At 62.3% G+C, this 12,155-nt stretch overlaps 1 protein-coding gene across 1 annotated transcript; it reads right to left on the reverse strand.

Annotated features, from left to right (window-relative positions):
* Positions 1-2,341: 2,341 nt before the first annotated feature.
* On the reverse strand, positions 2,342-11,869 carry CTSD (cathepsin D). Its single transcript, XM_043971006.1, has 9 exons — positions 11,674-11,869; positions 10,233-10,386; positions 8,465-8,588; positions 7,601-7,719; positions 6,019-6,248; positions 4,490-4,612; positions 4,162-4,306; positions 3,852-3,950; positions 2,342-3,203 (listed from the first exon to the last, which is right to left on the reverse strand). The coding sequence occupies exons 1-9, from the start codon at positions 11,757-11,759 to the stop codon at positions 3,042-3,044; spliced, it is 1,242 nt and encodes a 413-aa protein (XP_043826941.1). The 5' UTR covers positions 11,760-11,869; the 3' UTR covers positions 2,342-3,041.
* Positions 11,870-12,155: the final 286 nt, after the last annotated feature.

The following is a 12,155-nucleotide window of genomic DNA, read 5'->3' on the forward strand; positions in this document are numbered from 1 at the left end:
CGTTCGCTTGCTCGCTCGCTCTCCCCCCACCCCACCCCACCCCTGCTCTCTCACTCTTGAAGGTATCAGGGCTAGTCTAGGAAAGGGCCTGATTCTTGCTAGCAGGAAGGAGCTGTTTTCTTGGGCTGGGAGTGAGCACTCTCCCCGAGCTGGTGACAAAGTGGTGGTGGTGGGGGGGGAAGGGTCTGGGCACAGTTTGACTGGCAGCACCCTCAGCCCAGGGGAGTCAGCCTGTTCCACAGAGTCAAAGGACTCCAGGGCAGCCCCCCAGGCTGGGGGGGGGGGGGAGGCAAGCTGAGGATGGGAAGGGAAACCTCTCACTGGGGAAAGAACACAGGACTTGTCCAGAGACCAGTGATGATGCACAGGAAGCTCCTTAAAAAGGAAGCCCCCGCCCCCCCCTCCCATGGAAGGCAGGCCAGGGGTCAAAGGGTGACTGAGTGTGTGGCCTGGCCTTGGCAGAATAGCTAAGCTCAGGATGAGCGGAAGCAGGTGAGGAGACAGGGCCCGGTTTCCTCCTTCAACTGCACTGGGTGAGGGGGGCTCAAAGATGGGAGCATCTGAAAGACCACAGGGAATGCGGGAGAGGCCCTCCAGACTGGAGGAGGGTAAATGTTGATGTTCTGGACCAGGCCGTGAGCTGGACAGCTTCTGCAATGGCTCTTGGGTCGGAGAGCAAGGAGCCATCAGTCACACCCTTCTCTGACGATGACTAACCCTCACTCTGGGCTGGCAGTTTGCAGAGATGTTGGTCAAGCTTTTCATCCCCCCCCCCAGGTTGGGGGGGCCAGGAATTAGTAACACCCAGACGAACATTGGGGGGGGGGGCACAGTCTGCCTCACTTTGGCAGAGAGCCTCCAGTGCAGGTCTCCCGGCTCAGGGCTCAACCCTGAGCTAACAGCTTCCCCCATGGCCTGGATAAGGGCAGAGAACACATGCTCACGAGACCTTGGATGGCACAGAGCCAGCACTGTGGGACCAAAGGGATCCTGCTGCATCCACAGCCCTGGGGCAGATCTCATAGGGTGGGATTCAGTGGGAGGAGGGAAAAGTCCAACTTTGCAAGCACTACATGGAAGAAGGCAGGGAGAGACCCGGTTGTTCTGAAAAGATCTGAGGACTCTAGTGGTCCCCAAGTCCAGAGTCAGCATTGTGCCCTAGCAGCCAAGAAAGCACATGGTCACTGGGAGAGCAAGGAGTCCAGGCACATGGAGGTGATAGCCCACTGTGCTGCTCCCTCATCAGACACCACCTGAAGGATTGTATTGGGAGAGAGGGAGGAAGTGAGGGAAGGATGAAGGGAGAACAGGAAGGAGGGAGGGAGGAAAGGGGGGAAGGGGAAGGAGGAGGAATGGAGGGACAAAAGGAGGGAAGGAGGAAGGGAAGAAAGAAAGGAGGGAGAAAGGGAGAGAGGAAAGGAGGGAGGAAGGGAGCAAACGTGTATCAAATGCCTGTACCAGACACTGCTAAGCATCTTACAGATGTCTTCTCTCCTTTGAACCTCACGACCACCTTGGGAGGTGCTATTATAAACCCGATTTTCTAGTTGAGGAAACTGAGGGCAGACAGAAGTGGAGTGAATTAGCCAGGGTCACACAGCTAGATGCTGGATTAGAACTCAGGTCTTCCTGACACAAGGCCCTAGCAAGAATCCCTTTTTGGCTGGATCCCCTCCGCCATCAGATTCTCTTGACAATGAGGTCCTTTCCCTCAGGCTCTGTAGCATCCCATCCCTCCTGGGCTCACTTCGTTCTGGGGGATCAGACCCCTTCCCTCTGAAGGAGAGCCCAAGCAGGGACTACAGATCAGATTGGGTGTTCCCTCCCCCCCTGCCCCACCCCCTCGGGAAGGCCCAAAAGCCAGCTCGGTGCCATGCTCCTCCATGCCCCTCCCGCCCTCCCTGGGCGTGAGAATCAAACTCCTCCACAATGATGCCCCGGGGCTGATGCAGGTGGCTCCATCTGGCTCTGCAGCTTCTCTGCCTGGCGGTGTGGCTGGTCTACACCCTGCGAGCTTGTCCAAGGGTTATTTTAATCTAGTTTGTAGGCTCCGGCTCCAGCTCCACCTCCCCTACATTCCTTTAACGTAAGGCTCACCCATGGTCACACAGTAAGCTTCTGGAGCCAAGTCAAGGGCTGCGGGACCCCCCCCCACTTCCCTTCCGGACTCTCCTAGTCTGTCTTCCCTCCAGGGGCCCCCTTCACTGGGACAAAAGCACATCTGCCATCTGCGTCATTCCTCCAGTGGGTAACTTCTATCATGATGACAAACTGTCCCTCCCTCCTGCCCCCTCCCCATTCCCTTTCCCCCTCTGCCCACACAAACACACTGACACAGGGAAAAGGTCCCCCCAAAACATGTATTTTTACTTCAACTGTCCTGCAATCACAGCAGTGAGAGAGAAGCCAGGGAGGGGCTCAAAGTCCCAGCCTCCCATCCTGAGTGGCTGGGCCCTACCCCCCAATCCCCCAGGGCCTTGGGGACCACCTACTGCCCCAGGGTCCAAACCTACACTTCAGCCTCCCAGGAGGTGGTCTCCTGGCCCAGAGCTTGGGCTAGGTGCCCCAGTCCTCAGTCTGCTCAGGCCTGGGAGGCAGGGGACCACAACAGAAGCCAATGCCTCAGTTCCAGCTCAGCCTCCAGTAAGGGGGAGTGTGAGGTGGAGCCCCATATTCTGCAGTGAAGTGAGGCCCAGGGCCCTGCAGCCTGAGGGGAGGTGGCTTCTCTCCTAAGGACCAGCCCAAGACCCCGCTCCCTCGACTTCCAACCTGGCTCCCCAAAGGCCGGAGGACAGACACCGGCCCAGGTCCTCGCTTGCCTGGGGGGTGTGGGGGCTGGGGGTCGGGGGGAGGAAGCCTCAGACTAGAGCAGAGTGGTGGGGGAGGACGGGGGGCCCCAGCGGCCCACCAAGCGGTGGGTGGGCATCTTGAGGGCGAGGGGACAAGTGGTTTCTCTAGACCATTCTCTCTACATTCTGACAGAAGCCCGCCCAGCCCCCAGCAGAGAGGCAAGGGAGAGCAGGAGCCAGGGCGTCGGGCGGTCAGCAGGCCTTGGCAAAGCCCACGCGGTTGTTGTCCCGGTCAAATGTGGTGTAGTACTGCCCGATGAAGACATCGCCCAGAATCCAGAGGGGCCCGGCGGGCGGAGGGATGTCCATGCCCATGAAGCCGCTCAGGCAGACGGTCTGGCCAGCCTGGCTCACCTGGGGAGGACATGAGAGGCCCAGTGTGAGCCAGGCGGTGGCCCCCACCCCAGCCCGGCCCTCCCAACACCAGGAAGTTTCCCCTTTAGGCATTTCCCAAGTATCCTGGCTCTGGGGGCAGCATCCCCCCAGAACTCAGAAGGCGCCAAATAAATGCTTACCGAATGACTGGTGACTGTGAATGAGAAAACATTCAGGATCCCAGAGCCCATGATGGGCTCCCCCACCAGAGCTTCCTTCCCCTGGCCCTTCCCCCTTGCAGGGCCGCTGCTTGTGAGGAGTCAGAGAATGTGAGCTGGTGAGGACCCTGGGCACGGGCACCCCCAATCCATCCTCATCCTGGGGCCCTCGCCCTTCCCCATCTCTCTCCTGACCCCCCAGTCTCTCTGAAGGGCCAAGCAATTCCCTACTGTGTGCTGGGCCCTGCAAGAATGAGGCAAAGGGGGGCAGCTAGGTGGCACAGTGGATAGAGCACCAGCCCTGGAGTCAGGAGGACCTGAGTTCAAATCTGGCCTCAGACACTTAACACTTACTAGCTGTGTGACTCTGGGCAAGTCACTTAACCCCAATTGCCTCATAAAAAAAAAAAAAAAAAAGAGGCAAAGGAATCCCCCACCCCCACTCCCACCCCCAATGCCAGCCACTAACCTTGAGAATGTACTGCTCGCCTGTGAGCTCAAAAGCCTTGTTCCCCAGCACAAAGGAGACAGGTGGGAGGCTGGTCACCTTCTCACAGGGGAACATGTACTGTTGGGGGACCAGGTAAGGGGGTGGGTCAGTCACAGGGCAGAACACTCTGCTTCCAGGGTCCATGGTTGGCTGCCTCCCCGACCTGCTTGCCCCCACCTGCCTGCCTCCCACTAGCCACCCTCTCCCCCACTTTCATGTTCCCCCACTAGCCACCCCCCTCCCCCACCCGGACCCGCCTCTCACCTCCCCCACCCGGACCGCCTCTCACCTCCCCCTGTATCAGGGGCACAGCCCCCAGAACTTTGTGCAGGCTCTTGATCTCTTCTTTGGGGCCAGTGATGAGGGAGGTGCCCGTGTCTACAATGACCTCACAGCCATCTTTGCACAGGGTCAGGTCATTTTTCACCTTTATCCTGCAGAAGGGAGACAGGCCTAGGCTCTTTCTCCCCCTTGTACAAGATGGGCTTCACCTGTGGCAGGGAGAGCCCTGAGGCACTGCCAGAATCAGAGGGATGGGGGAGAGCTACAAGTGCCCATGCCACTGTCCCACTGTGGGTGTGCCGTAGGGTGGCTGCCCCCCAGCCCAGCCGACTCACATGTCCATGTGGACCTGCCAGTAGGCCTGACGAGTGATGTTAAGGTAGGTGAAGTCGCCCTTATAGTACTTGCTGTCTGTGCCTCCGAACATCAGCTCTCCTCCAGGCTGGGCAGTGGGGTCCCTGCATGAGGAACAGGGAGGAGCAGGCCTCAGCTGCATCTGTCCGGCCCCTATGGGCCTCTGGGACGTGGGCAGGCCCAGGAGTCACTACCTGAGCTCACCCTGGGGGAGAGAAGCTGGAAGGACTCTCTGTACCCCTGCTAGGGAGGGGGAGCCCAGCCCCTAGCCCAATTCTGCAGGGGCCCAGGGCCCAAACAGTTTCCAGACAGACCCTCCCCACACTGACCTTAGTGACGGACCCAGAGAGCCTGCTGCTGGGCCCCCAGCCCAAGCAGAAAGGGGCCCAATGCCCCCCACTTGTGAGTAGCAAAAACCTGGAAACCTTGTGAGTTGTTGGAATAACTGTGTCCTGAGAAACAATGAGCCTGAGCAGGGCTGGGAGGGAGGGAGGGAATGCCCAGCCAGGGAAGCAGGCAGGACTCAGGGAACAAGGCCCACCCAGATGCTGGCCACAGCAGAAAGCACCCATGACGCCCAGAGTAAGCAGAAGGTGGCCTGAGCCTTGGCCGTGATGTCCAAGTTGTTCCCAGCACATCTGGGGCAGGCAGCTGGCACTCTACGGTAATGCCAGGTCTGCGGCCCCCAGAGGAACCTCACCCCCACCCTGGAAGGTCAGGCACGAAGACTATTCATCCCATTTTATGGGTAAACAGGCTTAAGAGGGTCCCACTTGTGAAGGTAAAGAGCCAGGAGCTCCTGCAACTGGCTCTCCCTGAGTCAGGCCCAGGCCACAAGGCCTGGCTGCCAAGGACAGATGCAGTCTGCTTTGGGTGAGGCAGGAAGCCCAGCAGAGGTAGCCCGGGGAGGCCCACCTAGACCCACAAGTCAGCCACGTGGTCTCCCAGGGCTAGAGAAGCCTCTGCCAGGCCCCAGGGAGCTCAGATACTAGCGTCATACAGGCCACCTGGACAGCAGGTGTTGGCACAGGCCAGAGCAGGGCAGAGGCTTCGGGAGGAAGACTACTCCAAGGGGAGGGGCTGGCTAGCCCACGAGGCCTCCCCCTTCCGCAAAGGGCTAATTCAGCCCCTAAGAGGGCGCTGATGAGAGGGGAGGCAAGGAAGCTCTATGGGAACCTCTAGTCTGCCCCTTAAGGGGCAGTGAGCCGAGCCAGACATGGGGTGGGGGGTGGGGGGGCATGCCACGGTCAGGGACAATGGCCTGGACAAGCCAATCTGCCCAGCCTCCAGGGGGAACTGCCCCCCACCCCTCACCCTTGAGAGGTCCCCGCAGAGCCAGGAAGGGGAAACCCAGTCAGGGACCAAGGGGAGGAGAGGCCCCCATCAGAGGTGTCCCTAGCTCTAGTCGTGACAGTGACCTGGGCAAGGTCAGCCCAAGGCAAGGCTGCCAGCCCAGGGAGGCCATCCCACCTCCACCCCCGGGGCTGCCATTCTCGCCCTGCCCCGCTACCTGTTCAGGTAGAAGGAGAACACGTTCTTCTCCACCAGCTTCTGACTCATGAGGTTGTCGAAGACCGGCACTACGGAGTCCACCGAGATGCGGGGGAAGGCCATGCCCAGGATGCCGTCAAACTTGGCAGCAATGAAGGTGACGCCTGGCTGCTTGGTGGCTTCCCCAAAAATCTGCTTCTTCACCATCAGACTGTTTCCAGAACCTTCACCCTCTGAGGAATAGGGAAGCTGGGGGGGGGGGGGGTGCAGAGGAACGACTCAGGGCGGCCAATCGGGACACATGGGCTCTCCTCCAAGCTCCCCGGCTCAGTCACCATGGGGCATTAAGCCAGACTAGACCCACCCCTGACTCTCGCCAAGAGAGGCTCCGTGCCTGGCCAGGTGGGGGCCCCTCTAGGGGGTCTGCTCCCCATGGACAGAGGCCTGGCCTCTGCCTGACCACTCACTGTCTGACTCCAGGCAAACAAGTGAATTCACTCTTCTCTGCCTCAATGAAGAGGCCACCCCAAAGCTGATCACACTGAGAGGGGGGCTGGGAAGCATCGGCAGAAAGCTAGGTCGCCGGGAGGGCCTGCCCCCCTACTTGAGGCAGGGGCCTGGGTAAGGAAGGCCCAACCATCTGCAAAGTGTCTCCCTCTGAGGGCTGGAGGGAAGGAGGCCCTGGGGGCGGGTCAAACAGAAACCTAAGCCCTCCCCTGGCCAGGCTATCTAAGTCCTGGAGCTGGGCCCAGGCAGAGCCCAAAGACACAGGAAGCCGCGGGCTGGGGTGAGGCTGAGGAGAGAGCTGCCCTCTGCTAGCCACTGCTTCTTTCTGCAGAGGGCTGGGGGCGGGGTCAGACCCTGATCCAGCCAGGCCTGACTCCTGTCCAGGACAGTCTCCACCCCAGGGTCCATGAAGCCTCCTCCCACTGGCAGGGGCCTCCCTCCCACCCTGAGCTCAGCCCATCTGGCCCCCGCTGTGATCTCCCTGACTCCTTCCCCACCCTCTCCCTCCTGCCCTGAAACCAGGTATGGCTCTTCCCATCCCTGTGGGTGTGAGAACAGAAGGCAACCAATATCTTCCTCTTCCTCCTCCTTCTCCTTCTCCCCAAGGCAGCCTCAGGCAAAGGGGTAATTCCCAAGCTGAGCAGGTGCCCTGGGCCAGCCCAATGGGAAGCCCACAGGCTGAGCCCTGCTGGGGGCCAGGCTGCCTCTCCCCTTCCCCAGTGCCCTGGCCCAATCCAACTGGGGTAAAACTGAGTCAACACAAGGCCTGGCTTAACTCCTGCAGGACTTTTGGCTCTTCCAGCCCCAACCTGAATCCCCCCCAAACTGCGACTCAGGAAGGGCCTTGCTCCAGGCTGCACAACTGACACGAGAAGGGATGGCAGCCATTGAGTTCAGCCCCTGGATGGAGGCCCCCAAGGCTCACCTCTAAGATGACCCTGCCCCCCCATGAGATCACGGGCCCTGCCCCCAACCCAGGCCCACTCACCTTGAGCCAGGTCCACCCCTCTAGGGTCCACCCCCGCCACTAAGGCCTCCCCCATCACGTTGAAGCCCAGGCTCAAGACATGGCACTTATCCACCCCCAGACTTACCATGACGGTATCCTCACTCAGGTAGCCCGAGAGGCTGCCCGAGCCATAGTGGATGGCAAAACCGGTGCCGTTCTTCACATAGGTGCTGGAGTGGGTCCCATCGTACTTGTGGTGCACCCCTGGGACACAAGGGGCAGTGGGACCTTAATTAGGGCCACCCCATCCACAGGGAACCCAGTACCACCCCCTGGATGGGGACTCTGAGCTGGGCCATGGGTGGGTGAGAAAACACATCTAGAAGAGATGCCCACGTGCCCTGCCCAGCTTGCTCCCCTCCCACTCCTTGGGCCAGTGGTCCCCACTCCACCTGTGCCCCCAGCAAGCCCTTCCCTTACAGCACCATGCCCTCCCAAGGCCTGGCACAGGGCCCTGGGTAAGGGTGAGAGGTGAAGCCGGGAGAGTCAAGAACAGGTTCACCCGGAACCCTGCTCTCTCCCCCAGGGCAAGGAGTGGTCCCCACAGAACAGGGCTAGTCATGGGGGACAGGGGAGGGAGGGCCCATCAGCCAAAACTCTTCCAGTTGGAGGCCAGAGAGGCCACCAGCCCCTCCAAGCCACCCCAGACGGACCCCAGAGGGGAGGGTGGGAAGGCCGAGGAGAGGGGCCCGGGCCTTCCCACCAGGAGCCTTCTCCAGGGGCCTGGGCCAGTATCACTGTGGCCACAACCCCAGACTGGCAGCTCCCTGAGGACAGGGCCTGGCGCTGCCACTCCTCTGTCTTCCCATTCCACAACTAGCCTCAAATGTGCCCTGGGTAAGCGCTCCCTCTCGGCTGGGCCCCAGCCTGTCTTGGAGAACTGCGGGCGGTTGGGGGGGGGGGGGGGGTTCTGCACCAGACGGGGGCCAGGCTGCCTCTGAGTACTCACAGCAGGCAATGTCCCACATGCTGCAGTGCACGGATGGCACCCACAGGTTGGAGGACCCCGTGTCAAAGACGACAGTGAATTGCTGAGGGGGGGTTCCAATGCCAATGGCTCCGTAGTACTGAGCCTGAAGGTCAGGGAAGGGAGAAGCGAGTCAGAGCCTTGGGGAGAAGCAGAGACTCCCCCAGATCTCCTGGGAGCAGAGAAGGGAGTGCGTCATGGGGTCTGATAGCAGGCACAGCTAGAGATAAACCAGCAAGGTCTACAGGGAGGGAAGAGAAAGGGGGGGGGAGGGAGCAGGGGAGGGAAAGGGGGAAAGGGAGCGGGGGAGGGAAGGTAAAAGGGGGAGAGGGAGCAGGGGAGGGAAGGGAAAAGGGGGAGAGGGAGCAGGGGAGGGAAGGGAAAAGGGGGAGAGGGAGCGGGGGAGGGAAGGTAAAAGGGGGAGAGGGAGCAGGGGAGGGAAGGGAAAGGGGGAGAGGGAGCAGGGGAGGGAAGGGAAAGGGGGAGAGGGAGCAGGGGAGGAAAGGAAAAGGGGGAGAGGGAGCAGGGGAGGGAAGGGAAAAGGGGGAGAGGGAGCAGGGGAGGGAAGGGAAAAGGGGGAGAGGGAGCGGGGGAGGGAAGGTAAAAGGGGGAGAGGGAGCGGGGGAGGGAAGGGAAAAGGGGGAGAGGGAGCGGGGGAGGGAAGGTAAAAGGGGGAGAGGGAGCGGGGGAGGGAAGGGAAAGGGGGGAGAGGGAGCGGGGGAGGGAAGGGAAAAGGGGGAGAGGGAGCGGGGGAGGGAAGGGAAAGGGGGAGAGGGAGCAGGGGAGGGAAGGGAAAGGGGGGAGAGGGAGTGGGGGAGGGAGCAATGCCCCCACTAAGGCACATGGGAAATGGAGCGGGGGTGACCCCAATACACAGATAAGGATGTTAAGGCCACGGGGTGAAGGGAGAACATCATAGATTTAGAGGGGGCATTGCCCCTAGAGTCCTTTAATTTACCAATGAAGAGCCAAGGCTCAGAGAGCGGTGGGGACTTATCCAGGACCACACGGTTCACAAGGGTCCGAGGCAGGTACAACCCACCCTACCCACCGGTCTGCCAAGCCACCCCCAAGTCCCTCACTGGGTAACAAGGCCCAAGCTGGCTCTTTCCATGACCTCCAACCCTAGGCACCCAGACCAGGCCTGAGGAGGGTGTGCCAGTAATGGGTCCCAGAGGCCTATACTGCCCTTGAGCATCAGACCTGCCTCTCTGGGCCCCACTTTTCCCACCAGCTCAGCCAGCGTGGAAGGAGCTTGGCTGGCTGAGGTCAAAGGGCTGCCCATGCTGGCCAGTCTGGCTGCAGGAGGCCCCTCTGTGCCAACAGAGGGGAAAGAAGGGACAGCAGGTGCAGGCTGGACAGTGCGGCCAGCCCTTGGCCTGTTGGCCGGGAGCTGATCTCAGCTCATGCCTGGATGACCCAAGAGGCCGGACCGGGAAGGGGCACGCCCCCACCCCCCAAATCCCTGTGTCGTGCTAATGAAACCCCAGGGCCTAAAGCCACATACACCCTCTCCAGCTGCTGGTGGCCTGGAGTCAGGAAGATGGGGTGGGGGTCACTTAAACTCTGCCTGCCTCAGTTTCCTCCAAAGTAAAACGAGAGTAACAGCGCCGCTTCTGAGGGCCGTTGTGTGGCTGACATAAATGGCCATGGTCAGTGGCCAGTAGATGTGGCTCCTCTTGTCATCACTGCCACAAGCCCAGCCCTCCCCCTTGGTTAGGCTCAGCCCCAGGGAGGTCAGTCCACTCACGTCCATGTAATTCTTGAGCATCTCTGGGATGGGGCCACCAGTGAGGGCAGGGCCCCCCATGGCATACTTTGAGAGGGGCTCTGTGGCCAGCTGCACAGGGCCGCCCGACTCCCTCAGGGTCTGGCGGATGGACTTGAATTTGTGCAGGGGTATTCTGGGGGAGAAGAGATGGAAGCCCGGGTTAGAACAAGCCCCAGCAGGCCCCCACTGTCCCTCCTGGAAGCCCCTTCCCCACAGGGTGATCCAGGGACCAGCCATGGCCCCACACCCAAGGGTGAACCTGGCAGTGTGACCTGGGTCTCTGGGAAGCAGGCAGCTTTCCCCACTGGGGCTCCAAGGACAGCTGGATTAGAGGGGATCAGGCCCCAAGGCGCCTGCTCCAGGTCACCTGGCCTGGGATGCAGGCCAAGGAAGGGCAGCCTGGCCTTTCCCAGAAGGCATCTGGCCTGGAGAAGGTCCCTGAGCCCCAGAGGCCTGTGGTCTCCACCTACCCACTGGCCACAGGGGCCTGGCCTGGGCGGGCCCTAGCTCTAGCACAAGGATGCTGGGCCCCAGACCCCTCCTCCCAGCCACAGCACCAGGGGGGCCATTGCTCAGAGTGGGACAAGTGAGGCTCAGTCTCCCCTTGGGGAACCCCTTCCAGGGCCGGTGCCAAGGTCTGGAGCAGCTGTCACAAGGCAAGCTGAGGGCTGGCCTCCCTGAGCACCTGCAGGGGTGGGCAGGGCCCGCTGGTGGATCAGGGCAGGAGAAACTGGGAGATCACTAAGGCCAGCCTAGGATGGAAGGGTCCAAGGGGGCTGGGTGGCTCTGCTCACAGGGAAAGGAGTTGGCGAGCCCCTCTTGGGAGCCCAAGGCGGGAAAGACCTCCAAGGGGAAGCTGGAGGCCTGCGGGAGTCACCCGCCTAAGTGCCCACACTGGAAGCCTGCCCAGGGGGGACCTGGGGAGAGGCTCCAAGAGCCAAGAGCTGCCCTTGATTGGACACAGAAGTAAACTGAGGCCCAGGGAGAGCAAGGGAGCCAGTGCCTCACCCCACCAAGGCCTCAGTTTCTCCTATGCAAAGCGTTCCTGGGGCCTGAAGGGGTGCCGGGAGTGGGGCTGGAAATGGCCCCCCCTTAGGGATGTCACGCCCGCTGGGGAAATCTCCCCTCCAACAGAGCCCCCAATGACGCTGGCGCAAGAGGGGAGCAAACAGCACGGGGCTGCCGACCACCCAGATCCAGGGGGAGGGGTCTGCTGGAGATGGGGGGGGAGAGGCAGACCCGCCCTTCCCCGGTGCCCGAGCCCGGGTCCGAGGGGGCGCACACCCGCCCTTCCCCGGTGCCCGAGCCCGGGTCCGAGGGGGCGCACACCCGCCCTTCCCCGGTGCCCGAGCCCGGGTCCGAGGGGGCGCAGACCCGCTCCTCCCCGGTGCCCAAGGCCCGGTCTGGACCGGGGGCTCACCTGATCAGGGCGCCGGCGGGCGGCAGCAGGGCGGCGGCCGCGCACAGCAGGAGGGCGCGCAGGAGGCACAGCCTGGAGGGCTGCATGGCGGCGGGGCCGGAGCTCGGGGGCTCGGGGGCTCGGGGGGCGCGGGGCTCGGCCGGCGATGACGGAGCACTCGGGCCTCCGCGGCTGGCTCTGCTGCTGGGTCAGCTGATGCCCCGGGAGGTTTCGGCGATCACGTGCCCGCCGAGTCGGCCTTAACCCTGAGCGCACTGGGCGGGGCGAGCGGGGGGCGGGGCCGGGGACGCGCGCGCACGCGCACACACGGCATTCGTGGGCGCGCTTGCCGGCGCCCACGCAGGTGCACCGCGGGGTCGCACGCTCGCGCGCGTGCACGCTGGTACGCCGCACACCCACGCGGGAAAGATTCCCGCCCCTCCCCCGCCGGCCCCGCCCCTGGAGGGCTCCCGCGGCGGCTTCCGCCCTTCTTCCACCTGCTG

Source organism: Dromiciops gliroides, chromosome 6 (genome assembly GCF_019393635.1).
Source record: "Dromiciops gliroides isolate mDroGli1 chromosome 6, mDroGli1.pri, whole genome shotgun sequence".
In the NCBI taxonomy this organism is placed as follows: Eukaryota; Metazoa; Chordata; class Mammalia; order Microbiotheria; family Microbiotheriidae; genus Dromiciops; species Dromiciops gliroides.